At 40.6% G+C, this 21830-nt stretch overlaps 3 protein-coding genes across 3 annotated transcripts in view; 1 reads left to right on the top strand and 2 right to left on the bottom strand.

Annotated features, from left to right (window-relative positions):
• Window positions 1-2608, top strand: part of LOC125886327 (complement C3-like) — a 42114-nt gene extending 39506 nt beyond the window's left edge. Inside the window, exon 44 of the mRNA XM_049572441.1 lies at window positions 817-2608. Coding sequence (XP_049428398.1) covers window positions 817-961 — 145 coding nt within the window. The 3' untranslated portion in view covers window positions 962-2608. The remainder of the gene's footprint in view (window positions 1-816) is intronic.
• Window positions 2553-14838, bottom strand: LOC125886330 (sialoadhesin-like). The gene is made up of 14 exons (XM_049572444.1): window positions 14538-14838; window positions 12281-12640; window positions 11778-12005; window positions 11207-11563; window positions 10777-11001; window positions 8540-8869; window positions 8166-8393; window positions 7796-8053; window positions 7302-7562; window positions 6950-7210; window positions 4704-4785; window positions 3978-4038; window positions 3221-3381; window positions 2553-2682 (listed from the first exon to the last, which is right to left on the bottom strand). Exons 1-14 carry the CDS (start codon window positions 14590-14592, stop codon window positions 2619-2621), a joined length of 2931 nt encoding a protein of 976 aa, XP_049428401.1. The 5' UTR covers window positions 14593-14838; the 3' UTR covers window positions 2553-2618.
• A 725-nt stretch (window positions 14839-15563) lies between these two features.
• Window positions 15564-21830, bottom strand: part of LOC125886329 (hemicentin-2-like) — a 131198-nt gene continuing 124931 nt past the window's right edge. The window contains exons 16-19 of the mRNA XM_049572443.1: window positions 19830-19920; window positions 19310-19376; window positions 16521-16693; window positions 15564-16417 (exon numbers count right to left, since the gene is read on the bottom strand). Of these exons, the coding sequence (XP_049428400.1) occupies window positions 16333-16417; window positions 16521-16693; window positions 19310-19376; window positions 19830-19920 (416 nt within the window). The 3' untranslated portion in view covers window positions 15564-16332. The remainder of the gene's footprint in view (window positions 16418-16520; window positions 16694-19309; window positions 19377-19829; window positions 19921-21830) is intronic.

Here is a 21830-nt window from a genome sequence, read left to right as displayed (position 1 = left end):
TATCATAGGTAAAAAGGTATGGTACCATAAGTCAAAAATAAGTAAAAAAAAAAAGTCATAAAAAGTCATAGTATAGTATGTCATGAAAAATTCATAGTATAGTATGTCATATAAAAGTCATAGTATAGTATGTCAAAAAAGTCATAGTATAGTATGTCAAAAAAGTTATGGTATCATAAGTCATAAAAAGTCATAGTATAGTATGTCATATTAAAGTCATAGTATAGTATGTCTAAAAAAGTCATAGTATAGTATGTCATAAAAGTCATAGTATAGTATGTCAAAAAAGTCATAGTATAGTATGTCAAAAAAGTCATAGTATAGTATGTCAAAAAAGTCATAGTATAGTATGTCATAAAAAAGTCATAGTATAGTATGTCAAAAAAGTCATACTATAGTATGTCATGAAAAAGTCATAGTATAGTTTGTCATGAAAAAGTCATAGTATAGTATGTCAAAAAAGTCATACTATAGTATGTCACGAAAAAGTCATAGTATAGTTTGTCATGAAAAAGTCATAGTATAGCATGTCAAAAAACTCATAGTATAGTATGTCATCAAAAAGTCATAGTATAGTATGTCAAAAAGTCATAGTATAGTTTGTCATGAAAAAGTCATAGTATAGCATGTCAAAAAAAAGTTATAATATAGTATGTCAAAAAAGTCATAGTATAGTATGTCATTAAAAAGTCATAGTATAGTAAGTCACTGTTGCAACAGTGAAACTGCAGTCAAAGATATATCACAGCCATTTTTAGGCAAAGTGGTCAAACAAGGTTCACTGTTCTTATTTTGTTTTTTCTCCCTGTCTGTCAGTTTAACCTACATGTTGGGAAAGGACACCTGGGTGGAACGCTGGCCTACATCTGCAGAGTGCTCCAACAACCCCAGCCTTCAAGCTAAATGCAAGAACCTCAAGGACACTGCATATGAACTGTCTGTCAATGGCTGCAGGCTGTAGAAGTGTCTAAGCACCAACTGAACACTGTTCTCCTGTGCAATTTTGATGTAAAGATGGCAAATTAGTGGGCACACAAAGATTGAGTGGTAATTTTAGGGTTAAAGCCTGTGCAATGAGGACATAAAAACAAGTTGTGTTTTCACTGCGGAAAAAAGAACTGAAAGCAGAGCTGGTTACAGCAGCATGCCCATCTCTACTGTGATGTTAAAATAAGAATGAGGAAGAACTACATCCTACTGGCAGCAACAGAGAACACTGTACCATCTCCTCAAGGGTATTATAGTTTTTATAGAATGCTCAACACAAAACAAAATTATCAAACCGTCAAATATCCTACTGTAACATGAGCTAACATTACACATATTGTTGATGAAGGGTTGTTATTAGTATAACACATTGCAGCAAAAGGCATCATTCTACATGCTCATTATAATAATGATATTATAATAATTAAACTAATAAAAAGGTTGAGAAATGTTTTTTTTAAATTTACAGGTCAGTCAGTTAATGTTCTGTGTGTAGTTCATACTGTTACATTGTTGTTAGCCTGAAAGGTTAAAGGAGCAGTTCACCCCAAAATCAATATTACATATTTTCCCTTTTACCTGTAGTGCTATTTATCAGTCTAGACTGTTTTGTTGTGAGTTTCTGAGTGTTGGAGATATTAGCTGTAGAGATGTCTGCCTTTTCTTAAATATAATGGAACTAGATGGCACTCGGCTTGTGGTGCTCTAAGTGGCAAAAATACATTTGAAAACTCAACAGCAATGGCTCTTTCCGGAAATCATGACACAGTTGTGCAAGATAATCCTCAGACCTTGTTGTGAGCAGTTTCAAATAAGAACTATTTTCTTTCTACCGGACAACAAATGGTATTACCATGCATCTACAGCTGGCTCATCTAGCACCACTGAGCCAGTTATGAGTATGTCCATGAGTAGATGCATGCCTCCTTAGTGATACGGTTGGTGGGTACAATTCAGTAAAAAGAAAATAGTTCCTACATGAAACTGCTCAGAACAAAGTCTGTGAATTACCTTGAGAAACCTGGTCATGATTTCTGAATAGAGACATTGCTGCTGAGTTTTTAAAATGTATTTTTGGGGCTTTGAGCACCACAAACCAGGTGCCATCTAGTTCCATTTTATTGGACAGAAGGCAGACATTTCTTCAGCGGATATCTCAAACACTCTCCATCCTAACCTAGATTGATAAATAGCACTACAGGTAAAAGGAAAAATAAGTATATTTGACTTTTAACTGCCCCTTTAAAACCCTAATTCCTTCCACATATCTATCAGTTTTAAAGGGTTAACTATCTGCTGGGTGTTAAAACTGACAGTCATCCATCCGAAGAACAGGAGGTCAGTGACAGAAAAAGCAAAATAAGTTTTCTTCCTTGAGTCTGTCCCTCTACTATAAACACACATCTGCAAAGCATGTAGAAAAAAATTGTGTTTACAATAAACAGCATTAGATATTTTACATATTGTTTTGGGGTAATATATGCTGACTGTTAATAACAAGCTGTACTCTGCACAGATTTGTAAATTTGAATTGTTGTCAAAAATGGATGTCTCAATGCTGTGTACTCAGAATATTAAATAAATGGTTACATGCTAAAATAAACAAACTACATCATATAAATACCATATGTTCAGCGGGCTTTGTTGATTGTGCTGTACAGTGCAGCTGGATCCTCTCCGGTTGATTTCTGACATCTGGTTTTCAAAGAAAAAAACAATCAAGGAATTTTGCAGATAAAGTAATAAATGTGGTGGTCATAAAACAGGTAAACAACAGTGGTCATAAAACAGGTAAAATGACATAAGGCAAATGCAACAGCCATGTAATTACTCCAAGCTAATGTAATTTCAACCTTAAAGGCATACTATGCAGGAATTGTTGGCTACTGTTTATAAACTCTGTCCACTTGCTGTTTGGCGTTGCTATTTTTGGATTTTTTTCCACAGTGTCCATGATTTTCCAAGCTTCCTCTGAGATGCTGCCCATGGTCTGGCACCTGGTAGCCACCATTTTAAAAAGTCACAACCTTACCTGCCTGCTGTGCCGAGGGACGTCCCGAACACAGCAAAATAAGAAGACCATAAGGAAATACAGGAGGAGGGCAGGGTCTCACACACTTTTAGTGGGTCATGAGTAATGATTGAGAGGGATTACTTTAGTATGAGTCAGTTATTTTTGGGAACATCCTGCGTAGTATACCTTCAAAGTCAGAACACTGTTCCTGTTGCTCACCTCTTAAATATGACATCAGCATACACAACACTCTCCTCGGTCTCGTGTCTGTGGGGCTGAACTGGTCTGACGGCCAAATCTGCCTGGTTCTTGCAAAATCGGACACTGGCATAGTGAAGTTCGTCCTGCGGGTCGTCCAGCTGTCTCCCAGGTGGAAGATACTGCGGACAAGATTGCTGTTACTTAAAGGGCTTTTTAAAAGGGACATTTCCTGGATATAAATCCTGTTGCGCTAGAATATGAAGGTAAAAATTACCCAATGCCTCCCTAAAACAATCTTGAACTTTAATAGAACCTTGGGTTGTACAACTGATCCATCCATTTTCTGCTGCTTATCTGGGTTTGGTCATGGTGATAGTAAGAGTCTCAAAGCACAGTCGCCCACATGTCCTTCTCCCCAGCCACATCCTGTGGCTTTTGTTGGCAGATCCCCTGAGATATGTCCTGTCAGATCCAGTATGTTCTGGGTCTGCTTCAAGATCTTCTCCCACTTGCTCTGTATGTGCTTAGAGTACCTCAACAAAGACTCCTTCAACATCTATCTTGAGCCCAGAGGTTCATTTTGGCTGCTTGTAACCAGAATGTCATTCTTTCTCTACCTTATCCAGAACTGACTACCATAGATTACCAGCCCCCTCTTCACCAACACGGTCCAGCACATGCAGTGCTTCTACATGTGACCCAGCAGTCTGAGCTGAACTGTTGAAAGAGAATGACTTTTCTTCTGCATTGCGATTGTTCAGCTCTTCTTCCTCACCTGTGTCCTGTAGTCTGATCTCTCCCCAGACTTGAATGATTGCTTGGCAGCCCTCTTCTTTCTGGTTAGAAGAATTAAAAATTAAATGAATTAATATTTTTACTCTACCGAAGTAATATGAACAATGATATTATGACAGAGAAATTTCAGTTTCAAGAAACCTGGGTCTTATTTCTGCAGTTCTGGCCATGATCCTTTTCTGTAGCAATAACAGTGTAGCTACCATCCAAGTGAATTACTGACATCAAGGAATGTGGCAGCAATGAGTCACACAATCACACAGGTTTTAAACAAACCTCCAGCATACGCAAATACGTTTGGAAAGGACACGTGAGGCCACACTTCATCATCACCGTAAACATCTGTCAAAGATTACAGGCCCACTTCCTCTTTCAGTTTTGACCTACCATACCTATAACAGTTGTGTGTGCACACAGTGAGGGCACAGTTTGCTTATTTTCAGTTTCACTGCGGTTTCAGTTTCAGTGGTTTAGAGAATCTGAGTGAACTATTGGCTTGTTCTGTATTCTGTCCAACGAGGAAAGAAAAATGAGATCGGACAAAGTTGTAACAACGTCCTTTGTGTTTCCAGATGACTTGAGTGACAACAGTCTTGTCATTAGTGTCAGAATATATGGCCAAACTTCTCCAACAATAAGATCCAAGTTGTAATACATCGTAATTTGCCTTAAAGAAACAATAATTTATCGGAAAATAACTGCTTACCTAGTCAGTATAAAGACAGAGAGAAGTATGACAGCGAGGACAGCAGTAGTGGTTGTTCCAACAGCTGTTGATTTCCATGCTCCTAGAAGTGGTGATAAGATGACAACACTGAATTAATTTGACTGTTACAGGATATTTATGACCATTATGTTGCACCTTGTTCTTACATCTGAATATATTCTTTGGGACAGGGAAAGTATCATGGCTATAATCCATTATGCATCTATCCATCTATTTCTAAGTCTAGTCTTCACTGCTCAATAATGTTAAAACAAACCTCTGGAAAACCTGAAGTGAGTCCGAGTCATTTGATCGTCACAATTTTGGTCAGAAACAGCAGCAATACGTATCAAGTATGTTCAGATGTGATGGTAAGTTGGCTTCGTAACTTTACCACAACATAGTAGCCAACTGTGACAAGGTGACAAGTCATAATCAAGACAACCCAAACAATGTCAACTTGTCATTACAAAAGATGAATGACACTTAGTGACAACAGTCATAAACGTTTATGACATGTACATAATGTTCATGACAGGTTCATGACCGTGTCATGTCATAGTTATGACAGTGTCATGTCATGTAGATACTTTCAAGTACCTGAATTTTCATATAAGTGGACTGTTAAATGTTATTAAAGGGAAATTTCGGTTTATTTCAACCTGTCTCCTATCGTCCTAAATTTGTTTCAAGTGACTAGTGACATAAAAATAATAGTTAGCATGTTAGCCGTTAGCCTAGATACAGCCGGGGCACATAGTAGCGTCAGACCTGTTAAAATGTAAGTGAACGGGCAACCTTCAAGTGCAAAGTTAGTCCACTAAACAAGCTTTTTTTCCACAAAGACCGCCTCATATCGTTAGGATAAATGTCAGAGAACATATAGAAAACGACATGTAAACGTGTTGTCTTACCTTACCGGTGTGCTGCCATGTTTGTTTACCATTTAGCTCTGCTTTCCAAAGCGCAGCCGAAATATCGCGAGAACAAGCAGCAATCTCATAGCGTGCCTGAACAAGCAGCAACAGCTGGAAGGCAGAACCGGACAGTAGCCTGAAAAGTTCATTCATTTATTTTATGAAAGATTTATAGAATAATGGCTGACTTTTTGCCAGACTTTGACTTTGTGGAGGAGGAATTTGATTTTGCAGAGTTTGATGGCCGCCCTTATTTATTTGAGCCAGAATACACTGACGAAGAGCTTCGTGAAATTGAAGAACGGAGGAGGAGAGAGAGAGAGAGAGAGGCGCAACAGGTAGAGGACGAGAGAGGAGGAATGGCTGCTGCAAGGCTGCGTAGCTCTGGAGATTGGCGGTGTACCTGTGAATGCTGTGCCCCAGTGCCCACAGAAGAGGAATGCCTCTGTTGCAAGGAATGGGACTGGTTGCAGCCTTATTTTCAAGGTCTGGATGTGACCGAGGACGAGACACCTCCACCTGGAGTAGGATCCAGCTGGGCTTTATCTAGAGCTCATGAGATACATTTCAGCCGCGCTTTGGAAAGCAGAACTAAATGGTAAACAAACATGGCACCACACCGGTAAGGTAAGACAACACGTTTACATGTCGTTTTCTATATGTTCTCTGACATTTATCCTAACGATATGAGGCGGTCTTTGTGGAAAAAAAGCTTGTTTAGTGGACTAACTTTGCACTTGAAGGTTGCCCGTTCACTTACATTTTAACAGGTCTGACGCTACTATGCGCCCCGGCTGTATCTAGGCTAACGGCTAACATGCTAACTATTATTTCTATGTCACTAGTCACTTGAAACAAATTTAGGACGATAGGAGACAGGTTGAAATAAACCGAAATCTCCCTTTAAGGTCCAAAGTTAAGCATAATTATGGGCGTGAATGTTTGGAGTGACAGTCTATGAGTTAGATCCACCCCTCGATCCTCCACAGCTCCACTCTCCCTTCTTGTCCAGATATGGTAATTTCTGGCTCCAAAAATTTAAAATGCCAAACTTGAGGCTGCAAAACAGGAGTCCAATAGTATACGTCTACGTCTGGCTACGTCCATTATTTATTCAGTCTTTGGTTAAGACGGACATATGTCAATATGTTTTCAATGACGTTCATTGTTTTCAGAGTTCTCCTTGATGGAAACAATTTTATAAAATGCTTAATTTTAGCCATCTTAGTGTAGACATGACTTGAGCAGTTTCACATGTAAGGTTTAAAGGGGAGGTTGTGTGTGTGTTCTGATCTCAGCTGCATAGTGTGTAAGTAAATGGAAACTAACCTGCCACAACAGTCAGATGTAAGGTGGAGTTATGACGTCCTCTTGTGTTCTGGGCTTCACAGTAATAATTCCCACTGTGTTCAGCTGTGACGTTAGAGATGGTGAAGATCTGTCCTGATGCTTTTGGTGAGTCTTCATTCTCCTTGTACCAGGTATAGTTAGCTGCTGGGTTAGCATCACTGCTACAGGTCAGAGTCACTGAACTGCCCTCCACTATCTCAGCAGAGGGACTCACTGACACAGAGGGAAGCTTTGGAGCATCTGGAGGAGAATATTAAGAGGGACACATTCCATTTATATTGGCATGTGTGATAATGAAGGACTTTTGTATCATGGAAAAAAAAAGACTTACACTGGACATCTATAAATAAAGATGAAGAGTTCATCTGTCCATACTGATTCTTAGACCTGCAGTGGTAGTAAACTCTGTCTTCAGAGCTGATGGAAGTGAAGCGATAATTTCCTTCTGGTCCTTGAACCAGTGTTTGGTTCTCCTTGTACCAGGTGTATTTAGCTGCTGGGTTAGCATCACTGCTACAGGTCAGAGTCACTGAACTGCCCTCCATTATCTCAGCAGAGGGACTCACTGACACAGAGGGAAGCTTTGGAGCATCTGGAGGAGATGATTTTACATGCATTAACTATAAATAGTGAATAAAGCCTCCCCATAAACAACTACTGAAGCTGTCCCAGTGAAGTACAAAGCAGACTGTGAATGTGAAGCAGACAGAGCTGAAGAAATATTTGCTCTCCAAGACCCTTTTCAAATGATTCAAACCTAAAAGTTAAATTTATAGGCTGTATGTTGTGTTTTCTACACAATGCTACATACTGAATTTCACTCACATTTCACGTTAATAAACATGTAGTCAGACGTCCTCCTCCCCAGCTGGTTCTCAGCTGTGCAGTAATACAGTCCAGAGTCAGAGGACTGGATGGAGCTGAAGACAAGCTGTGGTCCTTCAGTGATCAGTGTTTGATTCTCCTTGTACCAGGTGTATTTAGCTGCTGTGTTAGCATCACCACCACAGGTCAGAGTCACCGAAGTACCCTCCATGATTTCATCAGAGCGATTCACTGACACAGAGGGAACCTCCAGAGCATCTGGAGGAGAAAACATTTATCATGTTTAAGGTGTGAAGAGGCAAATATTATACTTGAAGTGGGTAGTGGAGTTTGATTCTTTCTTGTTAGTTACACACAGAAGCAAACTCACACACTGAAGGAGAGCTGTAATCCCCATGTCCTTCAAAAGCACAAGAGATGAAGTCTCCAGGATAAAACTTGTCTTTATATGAAGAACTGTCCTCCTCAATGATTTTCTCTCCATTCTTGAACCAGACGTAGGAAAGACGACCAGCTGGACTGCAGCTGCTGTGACACTTCAGCTCTGCCTCAGTAACAGACTGCCCGACTGTTATTCTGGTCACCTGCACCTGGAGAGCTGGATATGTGAGGAAGAATCCACTGTCGTTGGTTAAGTCTATAAAAACACTCTCCACAGGTGTGAAACACATCAGTCACTCAAATGATTTTTTTCTTCTTTAAACTGTGTTGTATAAAGAAATATCAGTTTGTGTTCATCAGTACCTGTGACAGTCAGAGTTGTACCAGGTAAACTACTGTTCCATTCAAAGCTTGGTGTTGTGAATTTGAAGCGATACTGGGCTGAGTCGCTCTCTCTCAGGTCAGTGATTCTCAGGGTAGAGTGTCCTCCCTTTGTTTCGAGGACTTGAGCACGACCTGCGTTCTGGTAGTCTTCAGTAATGTTCCCAGGTTGTGAATGACTGAACCAGAGTTTAGATTCAACATCATCTTCATAACTCTTGTAAGTGCAAGAAATGTCCACTGATGAGCCTTTGGAGGCACAGATGCTTCTGCTGGTGTACGTCACTCTGTTGCAGGTTTGACCATTGGCACCTGAAAGATTTAACATTTTAAAACATTATATTGCATGCATTTTAGGCCCACATAAAAACAACAAAAAGAGCTATGCTTTTTGTATCTTTAAAAGCAAAGAGGGAACTACTAAGAACATCTGAAAATAATATAAGCTTACCATGAGTGGATTATATAATAAATGTGCAGTTTTTTCCCACCTGTCACTGCCACAAGGAAGCTTGACTCTCCAGACCTTGTAACTCAAATCTTTTGCCAATCAATCAAACATCAGACCTGTCATTGCTTTTTTTGACGTTATCATGCATTTGACACTGTTCTTTGTCAGAGGGACATTCTTGAAATGAAATTTTTTACACTATGCAAGTTACTTTCTGAGGGTCTTGCATCTAAAAGTAAAGAGCGGCTGGGGTGGATGTTTAATCGTTTAGATGACTAATCACACACATCCCTAGCAGGATTTTACTGTTGCAGCTGGTTGAGGTGAAGCTCATTTTCAACTTTTTAACTAATAATCATTTCCATTATGCATCAGTCGGCTGATTATTCTCTCCATTAATCAACTGATTGTTTGGTTTGTAAAAATAGTGAGAAATGATTGTCACAATGAGCCAGAGCCCAAAGTGACACCTTCACAGTGTTTGTTCTGTCCAACCAGCAGTCTGAAATCCAAATATATTAGAGACACGTTTACTGTCACATTAAATGAAGACAAGCAGGAAATCCTCACAATTCAGAAACTGGAATTAGAGAATGTCTGGTATTTTTGCTTGAACAAATGGACTTTAAGCTCCAGTGTGAACAATTTAGGAGGATGTATTGGCAAAAATGAAGTATAATATAATAAGTGTGTTTTCCTTAATGTATAATCATCTGAAAATAGAAGCGGTTGTGTTTTTGTTTTGTTACCAGTGGTTTATATCTGCACAGGGAGCAGGTCTACAAAGATCGCTATGTTGCACCAGCATGTTTCTGCAGGGTCCCAGAACGGACAAAGCAAACACTGGCTCTAGAAAGGGCCACTCCCATTTTGGAATCAGCCACATTAATTAGAGGAGGGCATCAGAAAAGAAATGTGAAACTACTTTATGCAGTGCTTTTACCAGTTTAAATCACTGGACCTGATTGTTTTGGAGAGAAGAGACCTCTGCGGTAAAAACCTCCCTTTTGCTGGACTCACACTGCATGACATTTCTGTCCGTTCTGACAGTCACAGTGTCACATTAGGAGACTGTGGAGTCATAAAATCTTGCCGTGACTTGGCCAACAGACTACACAATGGTCCACACCAATTATCCCCGGTCGTCTTTCATGACGTGTGGGATGTCATCGGGTTATTCTTGTCCTATTTGATTATCATTACTATTATTTCAGTCTGTGTCTGTTCATGTGCCAGCTGAAATGTTACTGTAGTAATGTAAAAGTGCCACCAGATGGCAGGAGCTAGATCTGAAGCACTGCATGCAAACTATGACAGTCACTGAATCCTCCACAACAAGTTCCTACAAATGTTTCACAATAAAAGCCTTTTTAGAAAATGAAGGGATTCTCTCAACCCAAGTTATGAGGGGCTTTTAATATGAAAGAGAAACAGGAAGTGTTGAGTTTGAAATGATGGTGCCTTGCATTAACTTCATGAAGGCAACAGGAGTGGATAAGTGCTGGTTTAAAACCCCTAGTCACCAGGTGCTTATCAGAATTTTGTGCTTTCAAGAATTTAAGCAGAAGGACTAAACGCACCTTTATAAATCAGGTCATGCTACATTTTGAAATGTAAGCTCTTTAGTTTCCATTCATGTCTAAAACTCTCATGGGGCATCAGCGATATGATTTTCCTCAAGCTCGAGTCTCCAGCTGCTGAATTACACGCAGTTAAGGTATCAAACAATAGTTTACAGGCTCCACCAGAAACTGTAGAGTAAACTCACACGCTGGAGGAGAGGGGAAATCCTCATGTCCTTTGACAGCACAGGAATAGCTGTCTACAGATCCAAAGTAGCCTGAATAAGAAGAAGATGTTTCTTTACGAACTTCCTGTCCATTCTTGTACCAGATAAAGGAAGGACGATCAGGTAGACGACATCTGCTGTGACACTTCAGCTCATTCTTGGAAGAAAACCAAATTGATCTTATCTGCACCTGCAGATCTGGATCTTTAAAGAAAGCACAGATATGCTGATTATGAAATACTAGGATCACAGGTACACACACAGAAAGCCAAAATAACATACAGTTCATTTAATTTCTCTAATTCATAAATCTTACTCTCTCACAAAATTTAAAGGGGTGAATACACCAACTCATACCCTCAGTATCAGCTACATGCCACATATAACATCAGTTTGTGTTCATCAGTACCTGTGACAGTCAGAGTTGTACCGGCTAAACTACTCCCCCATTCAAAGATTGGTGTTGTGAATTTGAAGTGATACTGGGCTGAGTCGCTCTCTCTCAGGTTGGTGACTCTCAGAGTGGAGCATCCTCTATTTGTTTCAATGACCTGAGCACGACCTGCGTACTGGGAGTCTTCAGTAAGATCCTCAGGCTGTGAGGGATTCTGCCACTGATGACTGCGTTCAGTAGTGAACCAGAGTTTAGATTCAACATCATCTCTGTGACTATTGTAAGTGCAGGAAATGTCCACTGTTGAGCCTTTAATGGCACAGACGCTTCTGTGAGTGTACGTCACTCTGTTGCAGTATCGACCATCAACACCTGAAAGATAAAAGACTCCATCTTTCACAGCAGTAATAGATTATATTGCTGTTGAGTTACTGACAGCAGAAGTGATCCTGTACAGCTCAATGCCAAAAACATCATTTTAATATCAGAAACGGAAGTAGGTTTATACATGTTGAAAATAGTTGCACTACTTGGACTGTGCCACCAGGTGGCAGTCTGTTAGTGAGACACTGCAGAGTAAACTTACACGCTGAAGGAGAGGGGAAATCCTCATGTCCTTTAAGGGCACATGAATAGCTGTCTGTTAACGTAATGGAGACTGAAATAGATGATGCGTCTTCCTTTATTTTCTGTCCATTCTTGTACCAGATGTAGGAGGGACTGTCAGGTAGACGACAACTGCTGTGACACCTCAGCTCTGCCTTGGAATAACTCTGGTGGGTAATTGATTTCACCTGCACCCGGAGATCTGGATCTGTGAAGAAGGAATATAATTTACACACACACACACACACACACACACATATATATATATATATATATATATATATAATCTGTCTGCACCCTACAACCAGTCTGGAGAAAGATCAGGCAGGCCATTCACATCCAGCAGCCACAGTCATACATCAACTGATGCGGCCAAATATATTTGACCTTTAAATGCATATTTTCTTCACCAGACATTTGTAGTACAGTTTCCTTGATGTTAAAAAACTTGAAACAAAAGAAATATTCAAACAAAAATGTTACCTGTGACAGACAAAGTGACTCCTGGTGAACCAGCAAAACGCCCATCTCGCTGGTTCGTGATGAACATAAAAATGTACTCAGCTGAGTCGCTCTCTCTCAGGTCTGTGATTCTCAGAGTGCAGTTGTTCCTAATCTTATCACAGTGATGCTGCACACGACCTGAATACTGTGGGTCTGTTTTCAGATCCACAGGTTCATAGTAACTTACTCTCGTGAGCCAGATGGTTTCTACAACTGTAGTATCAGAGTTTATTCTGGATGGGTATGTGTAGCTGCAGTGTATTTCTACTGTTGATCCTTTTAAGGCACAGATCTTAGTAGAGGTGTAAGTCACTCCCCAGCCATACTGACCCTGTATCACTGTAACACAGAAGAAACCACAATCAGATTCTTAACATTAAACAATAGATTTGGATATTTTGTGGAGGTTCAACCATACGTAAACCTGCTAGAGAATGGACCTAACCCCAAATTAAAAAAAATAAAAAATAAATTACTTTTGCTCCCACATCATGTGCTGTGCTGGAATTATAACTAAGTACATTTAATCAAGTGCTGTACTTAAAGGTTCTGCATGAACGTCTAAACATATGAATAATTTTATGGCCAATGAGGGAACGGATTGTAGCGTGACTTAAAAACTGAGACCCTCCCTGACTTTCTCAGTTGCCACAGGCCGTGGACTGACTTCTCAGCACAGGACTTGGGCTGATTTTTCTGGCAAAATCCAAACGATGTGATGAACCTCACCAAGAAATCTGCACTTCTACAGTGTGCAACAGTAGCTAACATTAGCATTAGCTTGAAAATGGAGTTTGCTAATGTCAACAAATGACCAGCATCCATCACAACACAGAGTCCATTGGCGCCGTGTTTCTGTTCTGTTAATTTTGCAGCGGCATTCTGGAGACAGACCTTGACTTACTGCTGAGGTTTACGCTAGCTTAATTTGAGCTGTTACACTCACTGACTGAAGGTCCACCTCTGGAGCTGCTGCCTGCATTCCTCCAGAGGAAGTAATCTCTGACCTGCAGGATGAGCTGCAGAGGGACAGTCGGGTGTGCTAATGCTGGTCTCACTTATGGTCTGATAAACAGTTAATTAACCAAATTGAGTGCCTCATATCATAATGTTCATTTTGCCACCGTAAGACGTCTTCGATGTTGCTTTCTCTGAATTTGGCAGTACATCCAACCAGCCTCACAACCGCACGTCACCTATGATGACAGACTGCTGTCAGGTCAAGATGCTGGTGAGGAAGATGAGCATGAAAATGAGCTTTCCTGAGACAGTTGCTGATGGTTTGTTCTTCGGTTGTGCAAACCAATTGTTGCATCAGCTCTTCAGGTGGCTGGTCTCAGATGATCTTGCAGGACTGGTGTAGTTACAAGTGGTTTGTGGTTGTGATGCCGGTTGGATGTACTGCCAAATTCATGGAAACAGCATTGGAGACAGCTTAGAGTAGTGAAATGAACATTCAGTTCATGGGAAACAGCTCTGGTGGACATTTCTGCAGTCAGCATACCAATGACACGCCCACTCAAACTTGCGACATCTGTGTCACTGTGCTGTCTGATGAACCTGCACATTTTAGAGCGGCCTTTTATTGTGACCATCCCAAGGCACTCCTGTGTAGTAATGGTACTTGACTCTTGATTTACGGCACCTGTGAGGTGGATGGGTTATCTTAGAAAGGAGAAGTGTTCACTACCACAAATTTTAACAAATTTGCAACCAAAAATTGAGAAAGAAGTATTTATTAAGTACATAAAAGTCTTTGATCTTTAACTTACACCTGTGAAAAACAGGGGCAAAAACAAAACTGTTGCATTTAATTTTTGTTCAGCACAGACAGGGAGCCTTGAATAAAAATATTTTGTACTATACTTGAGTTTTCTTTTCAAGCCACAAGGAAATCTCATACTTTTTAACCCCACTACAGTTATTTGAAACATTTACTAGTTACCTTACAAAGCAAGATTTTTGCATTAAAAACAAGAGCTTACATGATATTATGAACTGTTATTGATTGAACTAGCCAACAATATGCAAAAGTACAGCTCAAATAGTTGATTAAAAAGAAAATTTTAAAGTATTATTAAAAAAGGAATGATACAAAAAACAAACAAACAATTAAGCAAAGACACACCTGAAAAACAGCCAACTTGGGATTCCTTTAAAATATTATTTTAATCCCACAGGCTGCTCTGAAGAAGAGTGCTAAAGGCCCTCCAGTGTTAATGTGGATATACGTTACCTGGCACAGAGAGAAGGAAGACAAAAAATCGACTTGCTGCTTCAGTTGAAGTCATGGCTGCTCCTCTCCGTGTGGCTTCACTGACAATAAAACAAGGTTAACGTGCAGAATGATACAGATTGGTCACATTGAACTGTAACGCTCCTCTGTGGGCGTAAGAACAAGCAGGAGAGAGATAGCAGGTGGTTAACATACACCAGACTTCCTTCCTGTTCTCATTATTTTTAAACACAGTGGACCAGGTGCCAGTAAAATGACCAAGACATACTTTTATTTGTTGTTTTGCAGAATGAGATATCTGTTTTGTGGCCTCCTGGTACCAAACCTCCTCTCATCCATGCCACACCACCTTTCTCACATTAACAAGAGTAGATATTTTTTTTCACGTCGTCCTTCCTTTGTAAATGCAGGCACAATTTTGTTTCTAGAGGAATAAAACGTAACTAAGTTTCGAAAGAGACAAAAGGGAAGTGTGAAACCTGACTTTACACTTCAGAGCAAGGTGAGAAACTGTCTTGACACCATGGCCTAAAAGATGCACCGCATTAATAAACTCTACAAAAAGTCATATGATGATTTATTTGTCATTAGAGTTGATTAGGTTTTACAATTTTTTACAATCTGGGCTGTTTATTTTGAATATAATTCATGCAGAAATTAGAGTAATAATAATGCAAATTCAGAATGTGTAAATCCAGCTCCCTCTCATTCTGAAGTCACCGCTTTCTCAGTGATTTCAGCGTCAGACACCTGACACCAAAAGCCACCTTTCATGGCAGCGTGATACGCTGCTGGGTGGCGTCAATCTGTAATGTGGCTGGACAGAACTTCCTTATCTGTATTTTTCACAGTGGTGAGCAGGACTGTGGTTGTGGTCACATACTGAACTTTAACTGTGCTCCCCCTGTAATCTTTCTTGACAAAGACCAGAACATGATCAGTGCAGCTTTTTTTTTTTTTTTTTTTTTTTTACACCTTTTCAGTGTTTAATTCCAGCTGACAGAGATTTTGTGACCCTTCGTCACAGGTTAAGGCCTTAGTGCTGACATGAGCTGTGACCATTTCAACCAAATTTTTATTCAAGCATATTTAAACAAGAAAAAATGTAAACAAATGCAATACAGAACAAACGAGATGGGGCATAAAGATAGGTATAAATACAGGAGCAAGAGAGACAATTGCAATGAGCTGTGATGGTTTTATAATTAGACAAAAAAAAAAAAAAAAACTAATCATGATGATTGAATTGCTAAATTAAAGGACAGCACAGGAAGAGTGTGTTGAAAAAAGACAGGATACACACAGTGTGACTCGACTAGCATCTAGTGGCGGCAGTATGAAACCACAACTAGGTCACCTAATGCATGTTCCTCTGCAATACATCAATGTGCTTTTCAGTAGGAAAATTTTACATTGGTATTAAATAAAATAATATTAATTACATTCTTAAAAAGCTACAGGTTACAAATTAATTTTGTTTTGTGAATTTTAGTTGAGTATCTATCTAAAGTCTTTATTTTCGCATAAACCAAAGCAGTGGACAAATTCTGACATGATGCTGGCACAACCAAAAAGTCAAGGGATCGCCAGTGTCATTGTAATTTATCCTGTGAGGGAAAGGATTTTGACTAATTTCATGGCAATCCATCCAACAGTAGTTGAGACAATTTAGATGAGAAGTCAGGGGATCACCAAAGTCAGTAGAATTCATCCTCTGATGACCATGAATGTCAGTATAAAACTCTAAAAAATCACATTGTTACCTGTTCAATAAAATAAATGAAAAAAGGACAGACTAGAGATTCCTATTGTGGTCATCAGTTTTGCTGACTGTACTGTAAACTGCAGCTGGATCCTCCCCACTTTTCTGGCCTGTGGTTCTGAGAGAAGAATCAGGAGTAGTACAATATTAACTAATATATATTGGCAGGACATTTTTGGGTTTTAGTGAGGATAAATGTAACTGTGAGAAGAGCTGCTCACCTCGGGGGAGTGCTGGCACTGTTAAATACGACAGCAGTATACTCGACTGCTTCTTCCTCATCAGTGCGCAGTCCAGCTGGTCTGATGTTCGAGTACACAGGATCTGTGTGGGTCTTGAAATGAACGCTGGCATAGTGAAGGTCATCCTGCTCCTCTAAGTGACTGGGTAGACCCTGCAAAGATAAAATGAGTTTTACATCTTACATATATAAAAATGTTGGAGGTCAAAGCTTTGGGCGTATGTCTTCTTGATCTATTCATCCATTTTTCTTAACATATCCTTGTCCTAGTCATAATGGCAGCAGGCTAAGCCAGATAGCTTATCAAGTTTCTCCTGGTAGACCTTCAGGTTCTATCCAGGCCAGACATAGTATGCAATCCCACCAGCATCTTCTTTGTCTGTTGCAGGGCCTTCACCCAGTTTGACAGTAAACACTCTCAGGGAAATGTCAAGAGGGCATCTTGATTACAGGGGGCAATCGACCATTTGCCAGAAGACTATTATGGCCACAGCTCTGGAGAGACTGACTCTAACTAAGGAGGCATTACACTCTGCTGCAAACTGCTTCAGTGTAGGTCTCAACCTGATCGAGCCAACAGAACTACATCATCTGCAAACAGTGGAAACGGGTCACCAAATGGACAATAATCCACTCCTCAGTTGCACCATGACGGGGCCTTCTTAGCAGAGTACTAAGACCTGCTGACAATGTGTTTGAGTTGGAGAAGAGAATGCAAGAAAATGTTGATACGTTGCTTCCCATTCGACACATGAAAGAACACAGTCCTACGTGTCATTGTCACAGGTTGTCAGTAGAGACACAGCTGCAGATAACAGCCTTGTGAGAGAGCATCAGAGCTGGTTCAGTGATCCATGACCAAGAAAACCATTGCTCATTGAGGATTAGGGTTTAACAATTGGCGGCAGTCTCCTTACAGGCACCCTGTAGGTGTACATATCCTGGGGCGACTGAGCAATGTGGCACCCTGAATTAAAGGACAATCTCTTGTCCCCTTATATTGAAAATGGGAACAATTATCCCTGTGTACAAGTCCTTCGGTGCAGCTTTCCATCTAACTAAATCTAACTTTAACCTTTAAAACCTGTCCCCTGTAAGGCTTTTTCAATTCCCTCAGTGACAAATAACATGGAGACAGGCAAGGCTTCCACCTCCTCTTCCTCCAAAGAGAGGGTGTCAGTCAGGTTGGTAAGTTCCTCCAAGTGTTCTTTTCATTAACTAATACTAATGTTATCTTCATACAGTCCCATTAAAGGATAACTTCAGTATTTTTCAACCCTATTTCCCCATGTGTATGTGTGCGCGTGATTCATAGGTACAACTCATTTTAAAATTGGTTCAGTATTGAGGGAGGCGGATGCAGCCGGCAGCCGTGAGGTAGATATGGGGGCAAATGCGTCCCGTAAAAGTTTGCACATTGAAAGTGCTTTTTTTCACCACTGACCGGTTCAGATCGCCAGTGCTATCTCTGTAAATAGCATACTAAGCGTTTCCCTTACCCTTCACTTCCTCTGGACTGTGTGTGAGATGTCATCTCGCGAGAGCTTTGCTTGTTGCCAGAAGAAAACAGAGGAGCCATGCTGAGCGCCGCTCAGAGTGGCGCTGGTTGTCCCAGAGTACAGTTTAGAGTTTTACTGCATCGGTATCATGGCTGCATATTTACCCGATTTTGAGAATGAAGATGAGCCCTTTTATTACGATGGTCGCCCGTACTGATTTGAGCCCGAGTATACAGACGAGGAGCTCCTACAAATTGAAGAGCAGACGAGGATAGAGAGAGAGGGCCAACGAACAGACGAGAGTGAAGTAGCGGCTGCACAAACGCGAATCTCTGAGGACTGGTGGTGCCCCTGTGGTTGCTGTGACTCCATGCCCACAGAGGAAGAATGTCTGTGTTGCAACGAGTGGGACCTGTTGCCCAATATTCATGGTCTCGATGTGTCCTAGGATGATACAGAAACTACCAAACGCTGTGTAACTACGTTCGAGGATTTCCCCCCTCTGATCAACAGGGCAGTGCTGCGTACCTTTTTTCATGTGCCCAAAATAAATTGGAGGAGGCGGCCAAAACCACAGGGACCAAATGGTCAACTATCCATCAAGTAAGTATAACTAATTTATTTTTACTCTTTATGCATGTAATGCTGATACCTAGAATTGTCTCCGAGATGCACATTTACTGTTGCATATTTTGCCCTCGTATAGATATCGTACCCTGTTTCTTCTGGTAACAAGCAAAGCTCTCGCGAGATGACGTCACACACAGCCCACAGGAAGTGAAGGGTAAGGGAAACACTTAGTATGCTATTTACAGAGATAGCACTGGCGATCTGAACCGGTCAGTGGCGAGAAAAAAAAACACTTTTAATGCGCAAACTTATACGGGACGCATTTGCCCCCATATCTACCTCGTGGCTGCCGGCTCCCTCAATACTGAACCAATTTTAAAATGAGTTGTACCCATGAATTATTCACACACATACACATGGGGAAATAGGGCCCAGGTTGAAAAATACCGAAGTTATCCTTTAAAGTCTTGCGTTTTGCAGTGTGACCTCAGAAAGATTCTTGCAAACCAGAATAAACCAAAGCTCCTTCCGTTGTATTCAGTTTGGCAACTGAAAACAAAAGCTGCAGTCCCTGTGACCTGCTTGAACCAGTCTGCTGATTCAAAGGTCCCTTGGGGTAACTAAACTCAAAAAGGTTTCACTCCAACAGCTGGTAGCCACAGACAGCCACACCAGTGCTTAGCAGGAAATTTGTGCTCACCTGTTCCCTGTTGTCTGGGTCTGGTCTATCTCCAGGCTTGGATGGTTTCTTGGAAGCCCTCATTTTTCTGGTTAAAGGAATTAATCAGGAAAAAAAAGGAATTCATAATTTAGTTGCTAAACTGAGTTTCCTTTCAGATATTTAAAGAAGAATTTCACTGCTGGAAAGATGATCTTTTCAAAAACTAGGCCATCTGTTTAGTACAAAGACACAGATACTGTTGAAATTGGTGCTGTATGAATTACAGTTAAACAGTAAGCTAAAATGTGTCTCTGAAAACATTTTAGGTGAAAACAAGCAACACAGTAACTGAAACTTGGTCCATATTTTATCACCACAGCCTACTTTACAGTTTGATCTGAGTTCAGTTGGAGTTTGAGAGAGACATAGAGATGGAGGGAAGTTTACCACAGCTCATTTACACATACTACCCAAACTGCTATGACACAAAGCTCGTTGACAATCGGTGAAGTATTACTTTAATGCACAATGCTTTAGAAAACAACCCAGATCGACTCACCTTATCAGCAGGAAGACAGAGAGCCATATGACAGCCAGGGAAACACCAGGGGCTGCTCCAATGACTACTGATTTCCATACTTCTGGGAACACTGTGAAAAAATGTAACAAGGTGGTGCTAAGCTCATTTACTCTGGTGTGTATTCTACCTCACCCAGCCCTTTTGCACACAGCTCTAATGCACACATAAGGAGCCATTTCTGCTGACAAAGCCCCTAACTTACTAAATACGCAGGTCTTTTAAAGTCCAGGTAAAGCAAAAACTTGTATGTGTAATGAGTTCATCACACCACAGAAACACACATTAGTAACCACCCAGTCAAATTTGAATGATTTAAAAATGCCAAGTATTTAAAATTAGGTATCAAAATCATGAAATATTCTCTGCTCTGAGACCCTGGGGACATGTCCGCTGCAGGAGCTGAAACAAAGATCAAAGTGCTGCAAAGCAACAGACTTTCATTAGCAACCCTTAAGAGCTAACCAAGTAGCACGAAGCTCAGACCCTGAGCTAACGAGTGCAGAGAAAATCTCGTTAGCAGTTAACCCAGTAGCATACAGAATCCATAGCACAGCTGAAAAGCGAGTGATGCTCCACGCTCTACAGCTATAGCGTCTCATTCAGCAGCTAATTAACACACAGCAGTAAGCAGATTTGCAGATTCAGGCTGCAAGACTAAAAGGTACATTAGTGGCGGATATTCTGCTTTTGTTTATATGACTGTGGCATTTAACACAGATGTTTATTCATGTATTTATCAGACTGAAAGTGCTAAGGGAGCTTGTGGAACGTAGTGAAGTTGCTGCTCACACAAGCGACTGATGCATGGGAGGGGAATCGATTTATTGACCACCATATGTCCGACTCTGCTATGACAGGTGGTGATATTCCCCCTTTCAGCTCCTTAGTATTGGATCTTTTTCCAGTGACCTGTTATGTCACAGACCAAACAATTGACAAACAAGTTAGCTACGGTTAGCTACTGGCAAACCAGTAACATGGGGGACAACTTCATAGCTCTGTACATTTCATCCGTCCAAAAATGCACAGCTCTGGATGTAGATTTCACCATGTTGTTACTGCCTTCTTCATCTGTTACACATTTAATGCTTTCGACTTCCGGGTCACAGCCCGGGGTGGACACTGTGGAGCATGAGCTGAGCACCGAGGCCAGTTTGGGTCTGATTGACTGTACACATGCAGGAGTAACATGACTCTCAGTCTTCTTATCTGGGTGTGATAGTCCGGCTTTGAGAAATTCGATTCAGTATGATTTCAGTTGGACTAACACAATACATTGATTTTCTCTAACACTGTGTAAACGTACTGATTGAGCCATGATTGCACACTGAAAAAATCCTGGACACAGAAATGCTAGAAAACAGAAACTCCACAATTCAGAACTACACATATTTTCTAACATGTATAATGTGTTAAGGAAGAAATTACTGATTTTGTTTTACCCAGACTTTCAAGAAAATAGCAATTTTATCATGACTTGTGATAATATGCTGATCAATTATTGGCAGAGATCTGGGAACACAGGGACATCATTTCTGACAGGGCAAAGAATCGTCAGATGGTGAAACTGTTTGCACACAAACCATTTATCTTTCTATCTAAACCAATTTTGAGGTAAAACTGATGGTGAACACACTCAAAATGTCAGTTATATTCCCTAACTGTGCAGGAAAACTGCAAGTGCTCAGTTACAGCAAGTACACTGGGTCAAACTGAAACTGGGAAGTCTGTCTGTAAACTGTGACGGATGTTTACAGAGGAAAGTGTGAGTAATTGCTGGACTGTTAGCTTCTGCTTTCTCTCCTAAATAAAGCTGTCTCATCTGGGGTTTGTTTAAACTGTGTCTGACTGCTTGTGTTTCTTGCACCATCAGACGTTAATGATGTCTCCATGTTCTGAGATTTTAGCAAGTGATCCCAGCACCCACATTACATCATAGGATCTCTCATACATCTGATGTGCTCATGTGTTTGGAAATAA

Source organism: Epinephelus fuscoguttatus, linkage group LG3 (assembly GCF_011397635.1).
Source record: "Epinephelus fuscoguttatus linkage group LG3, E.fuscoguttatus.final_Chr_v1".
Lineage (NCBI taxonomy): Eukaryota > Metazoa > Chordata > Actinopteri > Perciformes > Serranidae > Epinephelus > Epinephelus fuscoguttatus.
Note: the sequence above shows the minus strand (reverse complement) of the source record. Positions and strands in the feature narration are given on the sequence as shown.